Consider the following 17,304-nt stretch of genomic DNA (forward strand, 5'->3'; position numbering starts at 1 on the left):
ATCTTGTCCTGTGTGATTCACTGGGTGTGAAGGGCATTCAGAGGGAAAAGGGGTTAGACATGTTCAGTGTGACCAGAAGGGCAGAGGCCTGGGAAGCAGATGTTGCCTCCTTAGGACAAAAATCTTGCTCGTAACTGGAGTAAACCAAAGACGGGGAAGCTGCCTAGGAGAGCAATGAACTCCCCATTACCTGAAGTTTGTGGCTCAGGGACAAGGTCCAGCTCTGGGAGCCAGAGAATGGGAGAGGGACACAGACAGCTCATGTCTGGATTGAAGGAAGGTTGTATCACCATCCAGCTCTCAGACACCATGCATTCCCCTCCTCAGTGGACCTTAGTCCCCACATCCATAAAATGGAACTCCAGTCTCTGCCTGCCTGATTCATGGGGCTCCTATGAGGTTCTAGTTACAAGATGGGGCAAGCCGCCAGGCAAGGGGCACTGTGCCCAAAGTGCCACCATGGTGCTCTAACTTCAGACTCATCCGTGTGGCTCTCCAGGGTCCTTTTTCAAAATAGGAGCTCCCCCAGGCAAAGAGGTGATACGGTCAACAGAGATGTCATCAGCAGAGATGTAATCGACAGAGATGTGGTTATGTCTTCTTCTTCTCCCAGGCAGCGTTGGTGGCTCCAGGGACAGACAGAACCTGGAGACTGCATGTAGGGAACTGGCCTTAGGTACACAAAGAGTTTGCTGTGTTTGGCTGAAAGTTGCAGCTCAAGAGAAGTTGTTTAATGCAAGAGGGCAGGTCTATACAGCCTGTAGGAGCAGTCTGCTCCCCCTGGGGGTTGGACAGAGGAAGGAGTGGGGAGGTGAGGGAAGAGGGTGGAGGAAAGGAGGAGGAAGGGATAGGGCAGAAGTGAGGGAGGGAGACCCAGGCACTCAGGGAAGATAAAACAGCCCAGCTGGGCAGTCTAGCTTGTTGGTAATTATTAAGTATGGTTTTGTCTCAGTTTCCCCAGTGACTTGAGATAAGAAGTTCGCCTGAGCAGTGAGCTGGCCCACTTTCAGGCCTCCCAGTGGTCCTGCCTCAGCTCTGGTAGAAGAGTTCACTGGATATCACCACGTAGCCCTGAAGGGCAAAGGAAACGATGGACCAGGTCAGAGGGTCAGAGGAGGCACAGGCACAGGCAGGACCCCAGCCGCCCCCGTAGCCTGGCTCTGAGTTCTGCTCTGCCATTCTTGGTTTGGTTTGTGAGGAGAGTCCTTTGCCTCTCTGGGCTTCAGTTTCCCAGTCTGTCACTTTGGGGGTAGTAATAGGCTCCACCTCACAAGGGCACTGTGAGGAGGCAGTGAGACCCCCCAGGAAGGCACTGGTTGCTGCTCCGATGGTGGATATCATTGATGCTTTATGAATGGGAGCGCAGAACCATGGAGCATCTTCTCCAAGTCCAAGTCTCTCCAGCAGAGTCAGGCACGCCCCCCCCATAGCTCCCCTATGCTACACTCCACTGCAGGAGCATTCTGGAGGGCTGCCGATCATTCATTCATTCATTCATTCATTCAGTAAATCTTCATCAAGCCTCTACTACAAGCCAAGTTCTGTGGCAGGTGCTGGGAACCAGCAGAGAAAAAGCCAGACCCAGTTCCTGCCACAATGTAGCTCATAGTGTAGGGCTATGTGGTCCAATAAGGCAACCACAATTGGCGGCTATGGCTAATTAGTCCTATGGCTAATTAAACTGAAATTCATTAAAATGAAATAAAATAAAAAAGTCAGGTCCACAGTTGCACTAGCCACACTTCAGTGCTCAGTAGCCACATGCACCTGTGACTGATCATGGCTGCTGCTTTGGACAGTACAAACTTCCATCCTTGCAGAAAGTTCCATTGGACAGTACTGGACTAGGGACTTGTCACCTCTGACCCAGTGGCTGGATCAAGGGCCAAGGTGGGTCAGCCACTAACCGTGCCTGTTCTGGGAAGTCCTAGGGAAATTCCCACTAGCCCTGCTCCTCTGTGTGTCAATTGTTCCTTCTCGTGGGGGCGGATCACCCAAGTGCCTTGAGACAGTAGTTCTTAAGGAACAAGGGCATCCTCCCTGGAATTACATCAGCAGGTCACACTCATGGGGTATGAACAGCACCTGAGACATTGGGCTTGAGAGACCTGGGTTCAGCTTTCTGTCTTACACATGTCTTGTTGAGTGAATTTCCTTTTATATCCCAGGTAAGATCTCACCCTGGGCAGTGTTATGACTGAATCTCACCCTGGGCCCATGATTTCAGATCCAGGGAAAGCAATTTTAGAAAGTTCAGGAAGTTCTCTACTCCCACCCAGGCTGCACAGTTTGTCTACAAAGCAGATGGGGTCTCACTGTCGTCTGCCCCAGATACCAAAGGGGTTGTGCCCATCCCAGGGCACAGGATCATGGGATAAGTGAAAGCCCCAGTTCCCCGAGTGTGGCCTGGTATGATATTTTATGAGGACTAAAGGAAGAATGAAACCTTCGACCCAGGGTCTCTTGGCATCCTGGACTTTTCATTTCTTTGCAGTTAAGGATTCATGGCACAGTCTTTGCGGCAGCAGGTAGGGAGGGAGAGAGGTGACCCCCACCTCACTCAGTCCCTCTGAGTGAAGAAGGCCCCTCTGGTCACACCCAAAGGCTCTCACCTCATAGACAAAGATCTCAGGGGCAACATATTGGAGGTTGACCACGCCGGGGAGGGCAATTCCCATGGCCAAGAGAGCTGCAGGCGAGAAAGAAGAAAGGAGCCAGCCTATGCTGAAGCCCTCATATGCACCACGGCACTGAGTCCTCACAGGCACCTGGGAGATGGATGCCATTATTATTACACCCATTTTACAGAAGAGGAAGCTGGGGCTCAGAGAGAAAAAGGAACTTGGTGAAGATCACACAGCTGCTACACAGATGTGTGCCAAGGGGCATGCACACATGGGCTGCTAGACTCCAGAGGCCCCCTCTCACCCTCTGAGCCTGGAAAGTGGGAAGGGGGCTGGGATTGAGCACTGAGCAGATGTGGGGTATGGAGGGGGCCAGAGGGGCCCTGCTGGGGTGGAGGGCAGGGCTTACCATTGAGATGGTCCAGCAGGGGCTTCTCAAAAACGGTGCCCATCAGTGCGCGCACCTGATCTGTCTGTGGCCACGGAGCCAGGGAGATAAGCCCGTCCCAGCCGAGGGGCCAGGAGAGATGGACAGTAAGGCACATACATAAATACACACAGAGACAGACAGATAGACAACGGATGGGTGGCAAAGGCTGAGGCAGAGGGAGGAGGGCAGATCACCTATGTCCTGGGTTCAAGTGGGGCCCAGCAACACTTCTGGGGCTGGCTCTGCCTCCGCAGGATCACACCCAGTAGCAGTGCTCACCGGATGGGAGGCTGAGGGACAGCACTGACTGTGGACACTCACGCACTGTGTGACCCACAGGTGGACTGGCCAGCAGACTGCCTGACACAGATGACCGACAGACAGACAGACTGACAGCTGGGCAGAAGGGGGGCATGTTGATGGCATGCCAGCTGACAAGTGGATGTATAGTGGCTGATGACCCAGTCCCATCACCTGGCTGAAAGGACAGCTAACATTCATTGTCCAACTGACCGATGGACTCTTGGGTTGAGGGCTGGGTGACAGAACATCGACTGCCAGGCAGAGTATCAGGCAGATGGACTGACCGGCCACTGTCCCCAAGCAGCCTGGGGAAGCCTGACTATAGTGGCAGACACAAGCACACGGGTCCGCACACACACACAGACATGGCTTCCCCAGGCTCAAGGCATGCCCCACCCAGGAGGGGGGTCTCTAGAGGCCGCAGCCCCACACTCACATCAATGAAGCCCACGTTGGAGGAGGCCACCGTGAGCTGGACATCCCTGAAAGAGAAGCAGGAGAATTCAGGACAGGGTCTGGCACCTCCCCACCCCCAGGCTCCCTGGCTGACACTGTGACCCAGGGCAGTGGTGGACCCATTGCACACAAGAACACACTGAGGCTGCTGGGTCCAGGTGGGCTCGCTTACCCCAGCACAGACGTGGTCCCCTGAAGCTTCACCTTGGACACAGAGAGCTGGAGGCTCAAGTTCGCTACCTGGGCGTATAGGGAGAGCAGGGTCAGAGGGCACAGAGGCACGAGGGGGGCACCAGCTACCCAGCCTCCCACCCATCCCCCGACTCATTCAGGCAGCAGGTGGCTGTGAAGCCCCCGCTAGGCGCCAGGCCCCACGCTGAACGCTGGGAACAACACAGTGTGAACAAGACAGACCAGCTCCCTGCCCTGGGAACGAGCCGCCAGCTGTGGGAGACGGGGTCCGTAAACACAGTAACCAGAAGCCATCCTTTCAGAGAGTGGCAGGGGCCACAAACACAGAGAGGAGGTGCCGAGAAGGCTGAAGGGACCTTCTTACTCAGGGTGGGCCAGCAAGGCTGCAACATTTAAGCTGAGACCTGGAAGAGGAGGGGGAGCTGGCCATGCCAAGAGCCAGGGTGGGAGAGTCCTAGGCCAAGGGCTCAGCACATGCAAAGGTCCCGGGGCAGGAGTGTCCTGACATGTTCAAGGAACAGCGAAGACACTAGTGTGAGTAGAGCAAAGACGAGGGGACAGCACAGCAGGGAGGGAGGTCTCCGTGACAGTTGCCCGCCTTCCGGCCAGCCCCACCGCACTCACCACATCCAGGGAGAAGAGGGACTGGAAAGCCGAGTTGGAGGCTGCGGCCAGGACCTCCACGAAGGGCTGCAGTCGTAGGGTGGCGTTGTTGGTGTGGAGCATGGCCACAGGTGTGGTACCCAGCCGCACCTTGAGCACCACGGGCATGGGCTCGGGGAACTGGCGGGCCACCTGGGGAGGCAGAGGCAGAGGAGGCCTTGCTGGGGCAGTGGCTGGCAGGCTCTCTGGTCAGTCACTCCTCCAATGCTGATTGGGCCACCATGGTGCCGCATGTGACTGGGCACAGAGGTGGGTCCCCCACAGGCTGCTGGACCAGACGAGGGGGTTGGGTCTCCCCGAGGAGGTGACCGTGAGCTTGGTCTTGAAGAAGGATAAGGGAAAGGGAGGAGAAAGACCTTCCAAACAGCAGACACTGCTCAAGTGAAGGCCCGGAGAGACAGAGTGTGATGTCTGGGCAGAAGGTGGAGCCTCCCCAAGATGGAGGAGTAGGTTTAAGGACAGATGCTGAACTTCACTTGGGACAGATAAGACCCAGCAGAGATCCCACGACCCGGAGAACCCCCACCCCCATCCCCTGTCTCAACCCCTGGAATGATCAGAAATATCACCGACCTCCGGGATGAGCCGGCCCAGTGCAGAGGTGTTCAGCAGGTTGTCATCCGACCTCTGAAATCAGCCCCCCAGGCCACAACAGGTTTTAGGGCAGCTGCTCCCAAGATAGATCACCACTGTCCCCCCCGAGCAATCGCTCCCCATAGCCCCTGTTTAATCCTTCCAGCAGCCACCCTGTGGCGCCAACTCTAGCAGTCCCACCCACCCACAATATGGCCTCTGGGGGGTCTCCCTAGGCTGGGCCACAGGGAGCTCTTGCCCCACAGGCCCTGGGCTGCAGGTCAGGCCCTCACCAGCTGCCCTGTGATGTCCAGGTTGAGGGCGCCGGACTTCTGCAGCAGCAGGAGCGCAGAGTCAAACAGGTGCTGGGAGAGGCCCACAGTGGCCATGGAGCCCTCAGTGCCCACATGCCTTGGCAACACAAAAGGGGTGGCATCCGTGGGCAGGATGATGGGCTTGCCCAGCAGGAAGAGAACAGCCTGTGGGGGTAGGAGGGGGAAATGGGAGAAAAGCAGCAGGGCCTCAGCAGGGAGGTGGCTCCATGGCAGCACCTGGGCTCCTAGATGCCACTCCCTGCCCCCCCACCCCCTGCAAGATGCCATATGTCTAGCTCACACTTTTGCCCGTGTGGCGTGCCCCCGGCTGGGACACTGTTCCAGCTCCTCCTCTCATTTCCCACTCCCCCGTTCCTTTAGGAATCTTCTGGAACACCAAGGACTCCAGGGGCAGCAAGCCCCCAGCTCTGGGCTGGCCAGGAGGCACTTACATTGACTTCCAGGGAAATGTAGTCACTGGTGACAGTGGGCACACTGACCATGGAATAGCGGATCTGGGACTCAGGACCCACGGGGTTGAGGCCTTCATGAAACCAGGGTGGAGAAGAAAAGATGACATATTTAGCACTGCTCACCAACGTTTCATCTATCCAGAAAAGTTTATTTATTGTCTCATTATCCTGATTAGCCAGAGCCAGGCCACAAAATTAGCCGAGCAAGCCTCTGAATAAGCAAATGTAAGTGGCAAAGTGCACACGGCCAGGATTAAGCTACTCACAGCCTGCTGACTCTTAGTTTAGACACAATTCTAACAGGTATGGTTTCTGCTTTTCCCCTCGGTGGAAGACTAGTGACTCCAAGTTAGAAGGAAGGAGAAGGGCCCAGTTCAGGCACAAATATCCCCTGACAAAGGTGAGAAGCAACCACAGAAAAAGAAGAGAGCTCTCACTTATCAAGGTCCAGACATTGGACTTAGAGTATCTCATTCAATCCTCGTTACAATCCTGTAGGGTTATTTTATACACATGCATGCACACACGCACACACAGTCTGGTGAGGTTCGGTCTTGCCCAGGAGTGTAATACCTGGTCAGTCTGACCCCAAAGCTATGCTCTCCCCACCTCATCACACTGTCTCCTATGGGAGCTCCAAGGGCACACCCCACTGGAGCCAGTTATGCAAGATCACAGAAGTCCAGCTTCCCTAACAGACCCTCCGAGCAGCCTCCAGGGAGGCACAGCTCAGAGCCCAACTCCTCTGAGCCTCAGAATACTCTTGCAGGGAAGTTTCAAAGGGCAAGGCCGGGCACAGTGGCTCACACCTGTGATCCCAGCACTTTGGGAGGCCGAGGCAAGAGCTGGTCTTTGGAATGAGGATTCTAGATTCTAGAATGATTCTAGATTGTAAGTGTCAATGGTCCTTGGATTCTCCAATGTTAAGACTCATGATTTCAAAATTGTAATTTTTTTCAGCTTTTTTGATCTAAGATATGCAGATTCTAGAATCAAAGACTTGGTTTTGGTTCCAGAATTTGGAGATTCCCAGATTTCATGAATAATTATACTGTTTTGGGAGCTCACAATTCAGTCACCCTACAACTGACCCTCCTAGAGGTCGATCGTGATCCAGAGTGGAACCTTTGGAGGGTCCTAGGGGCTCCAGGGGGTCCCAGAGGCCCCACCCCCCTCCCCTGGCTCCCAGATCTTACCAATTAATGTGCCCAGGTGGACATTGACGCCCTGCACCAGGTTGGAGATGCTCAGGCACAGCTGTGGTAAGACAGAGAGAAGGAGGCTGGGGTTAGGGCAGCCCTCAGGCTGGAGGGCACAAGGCTGGGAGGGGTCTAGAGTCCCTGTCTAAAAGCCTCCCCAACCTGTACGCCATGCCTGGAACCCCTTCCTCCACCGGCCAGTGGGCATCTCCTAGGACCCCTTCCAGGCACCGAAGAAACAGAGGAGAAGCAGCCCAAAGGCTGATGGCAGTGTGAGCATAGGTCCCCAGGCACGAAGAAAGAACAGGGGCCGTGGAGCCCAGCAGAGGTGGTCACAGCTGGGCTTGAGCAACTGAGGCAGGGAGTCTGCTGCAACGGGGCTCAGAGCTCACTCTTGGAGCTCAGCTGGTGGGAGGGTGGTGCCCACGCAGGGGCAGGCAGTGATCAGCAAGCCAGACCAGCCAAGCTTCAGATGCCAGGCCAGGGAGCTACAGAGGTTTCCCCTGGGCACCACGGGCAGCCAGATAAGTATATTATGCTGGGATCCGTGTGATAGAAGATGGGGGCAGAGGAGGAACTGCAAGGCCAGGGGCACTCACAGCCTTGACCAGGCAAGAGCTGGCTGCGCAGGGCGAGGTCAAGAGGAAGAGGAGAGGGTGGGTCTTCTTTCCTGCAGTGCTGCCTGAAGCCCCTTGCCCAGAAGAGGCTGGCTATGAGGGCAGCAGGGGGACTACAAGGAGAGGAAGAGGCTGGACCAACAGGCAAAGTCAAGCCGTCCACTTGGGCATCCCATAGGACTCTCAAGAGGAGCTGCCCCACCTTCGCCCCTCGAGCCTCGGTTTTCTCATCTGTAAGGTGGGCATGCTGCAGTCACCCTCTGGGGGGCGTGGGGTGGCACGCAGAAGGTTGACTTCGTCTCTACTACTGCCCCTTAAAGCAGTAAGTGGGGTTGGGATGGGATAGGGCAGGGAGAAAATGAGCTCCCCCTGGGCAGTGGGACCCTAGCCCCTGGGCTACCCTCTCTCACCAAGTCAGCTCCATGCAGACAATGACAAGAGCTAAGACAGCAATAATAATAGCAGCACCCACTCTGTCAACCACTGTCCCGAACTCTTCTGAAATGTTAATGCATTTTGTGCCCTGCAGTCGCCCCACGAAGGAGGGGCTTTGTCTCTTTCAGTACAGATGTGGAACCAGAAGCAGAGACAGTGCACATCTGGAAAGGACAGGGACCCATCCAGGCTGCAGCTGGCCCCATGCCCACACCCTCCTTCACTCTCGTTCTGTCTTCTTTTCACACACCACAGGCCCATGAACCCCACTCCATCCACCCTCTGGCATGAAATTGGAGCTGTCCCAAGAGGTTGAACCTCCCTCTCCTCCAACCCCATAAACTCCGCCCTCATTTCTATCTCCCCGTCACTCCCCTGGACCCTGGCACCAGCCTCTTCCCTGCCTTCATGGGGACCATGAAGGGGCTTCTTTTTTTTTAATCCCAAGCAAAGTACCCGCTGCCTGAAATCCCACTCTTTCTTCGCTGTGCCTTCTTGGTGAAGCCATGCCCTCCTTTCTGAGAAATCTGCAAGCCCTTTACCTTGTTACTCAAGACAGCTTTAATGTGCTTCTGCAGCAGGACCAGCAGTGCGCGGGAGGTGCTGAGGGGGAAACAGAGAAAGAGTTCCTGGGTCCCCAAACATATTAGGTCCCGTCGCTCAGCACAGTCGCGTGTCTGGGAAGAGAAGTCTCTGTCCTTAGCCAGGAGGTCCATCAATCCCATTCGACGCCCTGCCACCTGCCACACACAGTGCTGGCATAATTGGCCCCACAGATAAGGAAATTGAGTCTCAAAAGAGAGGGTCATTTATCTCAAGGTTTGGAAATGGCCAAGAATGTGGCAAGTGAGACCGGGAGGGCGTTGCAAAAGCTAGACGTGGCCATGACCTTGGCCAGCTGGCTTCGTGGCCACTCTAAGCCTAGTGAAGGTTGGGTTAGGGGCTAGAGCCTAACCCAACTGGGTTGGGCAGTGTGAGCATAGGTCCCCAGGCACGAAGAAAGAACAGGGGCCGTGGAGCCCAGCAGTGGTGGTCACAGCTGGGCTTGAGCAACTGAGGCAGGGAGTCTGCTGCAACGGGGCTCAGAGCTCACTCTTGGAGCTCAGCTGGTGGGAGGGTGGTGCCCAGGCAGGGGTTCCTGGGTCTGCTTCATGCTTTGGGTCCAATTTTCTGTGACACACCTAACAAAATACCTTCCTGGCTCTGGGCCTCCGTTTCCCCTTTAAACAACTCAACAGTGCTCCATAGGCACCAATGGTTCCTTGATTTGCAAAAATGTCGATCCAAGCCACAGCCCAACCTCGCTGAACCAGCTCCCTGGGGAGGTAGGAGGGTGGCGTCTGTGTTTCCAAAGGCTCTTGGCTTTCATCTCCCCTTCAATAAGCTGTAAGCATCCCTTGCCTGGGAGGACAGCGAGGGGTCACGAGTCACACATGATGATCATGGGACACAAGTGTGAATGGGTTTATACAGCCACACCCCTCTCTGGGGAAAAAGCTCAGTCTTGATGCAAACATTGCATTCTTCTAAGCCTCCAAGATGCTCAACACCTCAGCAAGCCCTGCTCACATTGGGAAGGTGCAGACATCATCTAGGGGGATTTGCAAGCCATGGGATTAGTCAGGCTGCCTGGCCTTGAATCTGGCTACACCATTTGTCAGCTGGTGGTCTTAGGCAAGTCACTTAACTGCTCTGGGCCTCCGTTTGCTCTCCTGTAAAATGCAGGAAATACTTAACACCTACCTGGTAGGATACTGTGAGGATCAAACAAAATGATCCACCGAAAGGGCCTGGAACAGTGCTCAGCACACACAGGTGCTCTGGAGGCGGGAGCTGCGGTCAGCCTTTATGCAGAAGGGAGCCGCCACCTGCGAGAGCTCGCTCTTGGCGGGTCCCGCCCCTGCCTGGCTTCCATCACTGTAAGGAGGGGTGGGTCTCCGAGGTCCTAACAGCCAGTCTGATCCACCCAAAATCTCTCCCCAAAGAGTGTGCTAATAGCTAGTGTGTGTTGTCAAGTGGTGGAAAGGGAATGGAAAGTGTACTGTCAAGGAGATGGAAAGATCCCAGGTTCTGGCTGCTCACTTGCTGTGTGACCTCAGGCATGCCTCTCCCCCTCTCCAAGCCTCAGTGTACTCCATCATAAAACAAACACAATAATGGGGGCCTCTCAGGCCCTTGTGGCCATTGGTTAAAGTCCTGAGTGGGCAGCTCAGGAAACAGCAGCACAGCTTTGGCATCCAGGATTCCTGTGGCCCTGCCCTCACCAGGCACCCACCTGTTACTACCATCAAACTCGTTGGCGTGGCCTGAGAATGAAGAGCAGGTAGAGATGCTGACCACAGGGGTCCTGATGGAGCTCTGGGTCACACGGGTGTCAGCCAGAAGTTCCACAGGCAGCGTCAGCTCCAGGGGCTCTGCGGCGCTGCAGGGAGGACAGTCCTGAGTCCAAGCAGCACCGCCCAGCAGAGCCTACCGTGACTGACAAGAGATCTTACAAACTCCCCAGCCCCTGCCTGCCCTCCACTTGGCCCAGGAGGCCCCCCGCTCCCAGACTGAGATGGCTCTACCTGGGGCAGGCCCACAGCCCCCGGCCCCAAGACTCCACTTGGGGTCATGGACGTTGCAGCAGTGGGTGTGAGCACTGGCTGTCCAGAGCCTCTCACTGTGAGACCTTGGGCCAGCCATTTACCATGCTGAGCCTCAGTTTCCTCTTCTGCAAAATGGACATAAGGTTGGTGGGACCTATGTCGCAGGGCTGTGCTGAGTTTCCTGTGAGATAATCACAGAGCCTGGCCCATAGGAAGCATGCATAAAATCATAGTGTCAGGGTAGAGGAGCAAGATAATAGACCCCTCTGACTGCACAGCTCACGATGTGAAAATTAAATGCAGTAACATATAAGATGCCAGGCACACAAAAATAACTCTGATCATTATGCTTATTGAGCGTCTCTCACATGCCTTGCCCTGGGAAAGGGAGGACAGTCATTATAACCACAGCAATGAACCCATTGGCACTCTGCAGAAGTTCATCCCGTTTTACAGATGAGGAAGCTGAGGGCTAAACAAGTGAAGTGACTCTGCCCAGTTGCAGAGCTGTTGAGCAGGGTTCTCAGAAATGCTCTCACTATCTTGCTCCCCTCCAAGGGTGAGGGGAGACAGAGCACTGGACAGGGAGTCAAGAGGCCTGGATGAGAGTCCCGGAGGAGCTGCTACCCCCCATCCCCTCACTGTGCCCCCTCAAAGCATCCCTGAAACCCTTCTCACCCCCTAACAAGGAGATCCGCTCACCGAAACACCTTGAAAGTAAAATTAGCTGCTGCCAGCAGGCGCACTCCGAAACCAGCAATGAATTTCAGGTGGAGGCGGGGCACATGGACATTCAGAATCCGGATCCTGCAGGATAGTAATCAAGATGACGGGATGGCCCCCATTAAACCATGGGATCAACTCTGAGCTGGGTGCTCTGAGTCATACCCACACGATGTTATAAAGAAGGGCTTTCTGACAATTGGAACCATGAGGTGAGGGGGAGGTGGTGAGTTCTCCATCACCACGGGGCATGCAAACCAAGGTGGGACACCAGCTGGTAGGGAGAACATGCAGAGGGGGCCCCCGCTTTGGGTAGAACTTGGGTGAGATGATTGCTCAGGTTTTTGACAGTTTCTGACACCTGCCTGGAAAATTGGAAAGGTTGGAAAAGAAAAACTTCAGGAACCACAGAAGGCAGAAATCCTCTCTGGTATCCTAGTCAATGTCTGCAGCTCGTAGCCTACAGCAACAGAAACGCCCCCACTTCAAAGCTCCAAGCACTCTCCCGCTAACCTGTGATGTCTTTTATTTCCTAAATGAAAGTCATTTCTGCACAGTACAGTTCAGGTCCCCTGTACAGAAGCTGCTTCTGTACACGCAACAATCCTGGGTTCGATCCTGTGTCTACAAATGAGAACCATGGGTGCTGTTTTCAAACAGCCATGTGGTGTCCATTGTGTGGCCAGACCACAAGTGATTTAGGCATCTTTGGTCTCTGGGTCTTTATGTCCAGTTCTCTACCTTTATTAACCGTGCCATGAACTGCATTTCAGCTCTACCTAAGGGATCTCAAACTAGTGGCCCCCAAGCCAGATGTGTTTTTGTTTTGTTTTGTTTTTTTAACCACCCACCCACTGTTCCAGGGTCTTAAAGTCTTAAATGTTTTTTGTTTGTTTGTTTGTTTGTGTTTGTTTGTTTTGAGATGGAGTTTCTCTCTTGTCGCCCAGGCTGGAGTGCAATGGCACGATCTCAGCTCACTATAACCTCTGCCTCCCAGGTTCAAGAGATTCTCCCACCTCAGCCTCCCAAGTAGCTGGGATTACAGGCACCCGCCACCACGCCCAGCTAATTTTTGTATTTTTAGTTGAGATGGGGTTTCACCATGTTAGCCAGGCTGGTCTTGAACTCCTGACTTCAGGTGATCCACCCGCCTCAGCCTCCCAAAGTGCTGGGATTACAGGTGTGGGCCACCAAGCCTGGCCTTTAAATGTTTTTTAATTAGTTGCTATCTTTCCAAATTTGATGGATTCTAGATGTATATTTTCCCTTGGAAACCCAAAGATCCGACAGTAGTGAGCCCGAGTTCCTATGTGGAAGGCAGCTGTTGACCAGCCCTGGGGGTGTCTAAGTTTGGGTGCTCCACCTCCCTGTGTCTTTAGTCTCTGCATTAAGCAGGGTGGCGTGGAGGTAAGGGAGGCTCAGATTCGTGTCTAAATTCAGTGTCCAGTTTCTAGAAACAGAGGGTCCTGCCAGCCCTGGGGACCCAGGAGCCAGTCTTAGCCTCTGAGGGCAGAAATTCACTAATTCAGAGGCACCAGGCCCCGGCATCTCTACCTTGAGTCCGTCTCTTAAATCATCTTGTAACCACTCACCTGGTGGGAGGGAGCACTCACCTTCAGTGAAGAGTGCTCATCTGGTGGACTGGAACACTTTGCCCCGTGGATAGGAGCACCTGCCCAGCAGGCAGGAGCACACACCCAGTGGACTGAAGCACCCACCTGGCAAGCAGGAACACTCCACTTGGTGGCAGGAGCACCTTCTCTGGACAAGGGGAGCACTCACCTGGTCGGCTGAAGCACCCCTCCACTCCAGTCCAGGAAATGCGGGACAGTGACCTGCAGGGCCCGCTGTAGAGGGGCTTTCCCAATTTCAGACACTGTGGGGCCAGGGTAGACTGAGGTCAGGGTGCCCTCGAGAACCACCAAGTAGCAAGAACACACTGCCTGCCATCTACCCTGCACCTTGGGCAGAGGGTACTCAGACTGGAAGGGGTAGACTTGCTCCAAGCATGTGCGGAGGGCAGCTGACTCCCCATGAGCCCACCTTGGGTGTGCCACTCGCACCAGGCCTTCTCCACCTGGGCATGGCCTCCTTCACCCACTCTGCCTCTCAAAATCCTGCTGATTCACCCCATCCTTCAAAAGCAACAAAATCCTTTGCCCTCTTACAAGGTTTCAATCAGATCCCACCTCCTCTGGGAGCCTTCCCTAAGTTCCCAAGCAGAAGGAGCATCTCCCAGTCATCCCTGGCCTGCTGCGGAAGCACCCATGGGAGCAGGGGGGACATCCCTTAGGAGGGGAGGGGACAGCCTCACCTGGAGGCTGAGGACTCAAGAGTCTCTTAGATCCTGGGTTCAAACCCCAGTGCTCACTGCTACTCACTGCCTCTGTGGCTACTCTGTGCCTCAGTTTCCCCATCTATACATTTGCAATGATTCTAATGTTATCTGTCACGTAGGATCATTGTAAACACTCAGTGCACAGCAAATGCTAGCTACTACCATTGCTATTTATTTTTGTAATAATAGCAGCGATCACTTATGTCATGATCCTGTAGTGCCAGGCCCTGTTCTGAGTGCTCTACTTTTCCTATTATCATGCCCAGTTTACAGAGAGGTGAGGGCACCTGGCCGGGGGAAGCTGGCTTTGGACAAGGGACCTGGTTCCTGAGCCTCTGGGCATCCTCACTCACCTGTGCTGCTGGGCCCCAGAGAGGTGCTCATTAAACGGAAGTTGAATTAAAATAAGAGGTAATGGTGCTGGAAGTGAGCTTCAGATGAGGAGTCAAGAGGACTGCCCACTGCTCAGACTCACTGTGGGAACTCGGGAAGTCCCTGCACCTCTCTGGGTCTTAGTCTCCCCCAACAAGAAGCATAAAGGCGCCGGTTTCCACGTTTCCCAGCACCCCTCTCCCACCTAACCATCTGCAGCTGAGCTGGGACTCACACCCAGACCTCAGACTCCATCTACAGTGCTCCTTTGACACAGGGTTTGAACTCTGGGGCTTGCAGGATGGGGTGGGGAGGACACTGGAAGTAGCCACTAAGCCCAGCCTGGGGAGCAATGCATCCAGCTTGGGCCTCCAGCCAGATTTCTGCCAAGAACAAACACAGGCAGGCAAGCGGGGGAGGGCTCCCTGGGAACACAGGAGGCTTGCACAGGACAGGCAGAGGGCAGGAAGGCAGCAGAGGGCGCGGACCTCATGGCCCTACCTGCGGGCATCCATGAATGGCTCCATGTCACGCTCTGGCACGGATCACTGACCCTTTTCATTGCCTGCCCATCAGCCCGGATACAAGGTCCCGGAAGGCTGCGTGTACCCAGGGGTGGGGGAACCCTGCTACTTCCCTGAGCCCCTGCTTCGTGTCCTGGGCCACTGAAAGTCCCATCTACTGTGTGACCTGACTTTCTCACACAATCATCTGTGTTTGGCCTTGGGGGAAACAGCTTCTGATCTCCGGCTTTGGTGGGAAACCAAATTCTCACCGAGAGGCAGCTGAAGGTGAATAAACATGTTTGTGCTGGTGTCCTGGACCTTGGCAATGTCTGTGCCTCCCTGGGCCTAAGTTTCCTCATTGTGCCCTCCGTAGGGGATTGGGGCAAGACTTGGAAGGATCTAGCAGCAAAGCCATAAGACAGAGCCCTCACACAAGTGGGACCCAGAGAGCAGATGGTTCTCTCACACGGAGCTCAGAAGGGCTATACTTTAGAACACTCCCTGCATCACGGTGCTGGACAGATCTCTCCCAAGCACACGTGTGCGTGCACACACCACATACGCAAACCTGTACACCCAGGGTGCACATCCATACCTGTGCACACACATCCAGGCAGCGTCATGGGCTTGCACCCTCCCCAACACTTAAGTACACACGTGGGCACAGCTCTATGAAATTTCAAACTCATAAGTAGACACACACAGGTAAAAACAGCCCCTCAAACCGACCTATGCCCACATCACTAAAGCACGTGAGCAGATCATGTGTACACACTTGCACACTGGCCACGTGACGTATTCCCCCTCACGCATTTATGTAATAAGCATTTGTTGAGCAGTGCCGTGTGTCCGGCACTGTCTGGGTGCCAGGGACACAATTTCCGGTTAAAATCTGGGTCATGATCATGGGGCTTTTGAGTTCATGGATTAGCACACACACTTAGGATTGTGCACGCATGTACCAGCTCGCAGGCACTCGCTGGGTGGCACACCCCTTACCGTAGCTCAATGCTGCCTTGTTGAGTCGGACCACGGTGCCTGGCGTGGAGGCACTGACCACAGGCAGCAGCAGTGCCAGCAGCAGGCCCAGCCTACATGCCCAAGCCATGGCTGCCCTGGCCGCTGGCCACAGGATCTGTGGGCTGGGGTAGAAACGAGCATCAGGGAGCTCAGCCAGAACAGCCCACCCCTGAGCCGCCCGAAGCCCGCTCCAGCCTGGAGGGAACAAGCCCTGACTGGTGATCCCAGCCCTACCCCAGGCCCACAGACATCGTTTTTGCATCTCTGCGTTGGTAACCATCACCCTGCCTTGCTTGCTTCTTCAGGAATCATGGGAGGGTCCTTTCTGGAAATGACCCCCAATGCCCAGAGAAGAAATGGTCTTGCCTAGGGCCACACAGTGGACTGGGACCAGGTGCAGGACCCAAGCCATGGCAGAGAAGGATGGTGAGCCTCCCAAATGGGGAGACTGAGGGTAGTTTCCTGTCCTAAGAAGAGACCCAGGACTGTGTCACCTGATGCTGGAGCCCAGCCCAGTGTGACAGCCCAGCCTGGTGTCCAGCTGTCCAAACTCAGCCAGGGGAAGATCCAGGGTGGCTCCTGTCCTCATCCCCTCCTGGCCAGGTGAGAAATGGCCTAAGAGTAGGCCTCTCACATGGCCCCCATCCACTCCTGACGCAGTCTGGCCAAGTAGGCAGATCTGTGTCTGACTCAGGGAGAGGGAGCCAGGCAGGAATGAGGGACTGCTGCTCAGGTGGGTCAGCTGAGACCCAGGATGGTGGCACTTGCCCAGGTCCCACAGCAAGGCCAGGGATGGAAGGACACTTCTGCAGGGGGTGGCTGGAAGTAGCATCCCCATTGAACAGATAAAGAAGCTGAGACTCCTCGGAGGTGGAGTACCAGCCCAACCCCGTGCCTACCTCAGGTGGTTCCTGAGACAGATGAACTCTCAGCCCCAGGGTAGCCCTCCTCTGCCCCAGGCAGGCAGATGCAGAGGCTACTTTATAAGGCTCCCAATGTGCAGGGTCCACTGGGAAGGGACCCAGGGAGCGGCAAGTTTGCTTGTGGTTGCAAGTGTTTTCCCTGTAAACATGGCCTTTGCCAAAGTGTCTCATCCCACATGTGTGCTGGGGCTGCCACGTAGCCAGTAGCCGGGCCCAGCTCCCAACCACTACAAGCCCCTGGGGCTAGGCAGCTATGGCCTTAGGGGCCAGGAGATCTCTGGAAGGAAAGCCACTTCTAGGAGGGTACCCTTATGCCCAGCCAAGGCCTGGGAGGATGGGGCCCATGAGGACCCCACCCCCCCTCCCATAGGCAGGGGGATGGCTACAATGACCCCTCAAGCCTGGTACCTCCAAGCTGTCTCAGAAACATGACCCTTTTAGGAGGGGCAGAAGGCTACCTGAGCACCATTGTCATTCATTGACAGCCCTGACCCTGTCACATATTCACACACTGAGTGCTGACCCCAGTTACCGAGCTCTGACCCTGATCACATG

General features: G+C 55.1%; 2 protein-coding genes across 2 annotated transcripts in view; one reads left to right on the forward strand and one right to left on the reverse strand.

Annotated features, from left to right (window-relative positions):
• Positions 1-703: 703 nt before the first annotated feature.
• On the reverse strand, positions 704-16,886 carry BPIFB2 (BPI fold containing family B member 2). The gene is made up of 16 exons (XM_050807158.1): positions 16,726-16,886; positions 15,806-15,948; positions 13,373-13,466; positions 11,570-11,674; positions 10,555-10,701; positions 8,822-8,882; positions 7,225-7,285; positions 6,008-6,099; positions 5,535-5,720; positions 5,242-5,295; positions 4,630-4,800; positions 3,986-4,053; positions 3,794-3,839; positions 3,034-3,097; positions 2,613-2,689; positions 704-1,071 (listed from the first exon to the last, which is right to left on the reverse strand). Exons 2-16 carry the CDS (start codon positions 15,912-15,914, stop codon positions 1,030-1,032), a joined length of 1,377 nt encoding a protein of 458 aa, XP_050663115.1. The 5' UTR covers positions 15,915-15,948; positions 16,726-16,886; the 3' UTR covers positions 704-1,029.
• COMMD7 (COMM domain containing 7) overlaps positions 4,100-17,304 on the forward strand; it is a 319,129-nt gene continuing 305,924 nt past the window's right edge. The window contains exon 1 of the mRNA XM_050807315.1: positions 4,100-4,103. The gene's annotated coding sequence lies outside the window, so the exon portion shown is untranslated. The remainder of the gene's footprint in view (positions 4,104-17,304) is intronic.

Source organism: Macaca thibetana, chromosome 10 (assembly GCF_024542745.1).
Source record: "Macaca thibetana thibetana isolate TM-01 chromosome 10, ASM2454274v1, whole genome shotgun sequence".
Classification (NCBI taxonomy): domain Eukaryota; kingdom Metazoa; phylum Chordata; class Mammalia; order Primates; family Cercopithecidae; genus Macaca; species Macaca thibetana.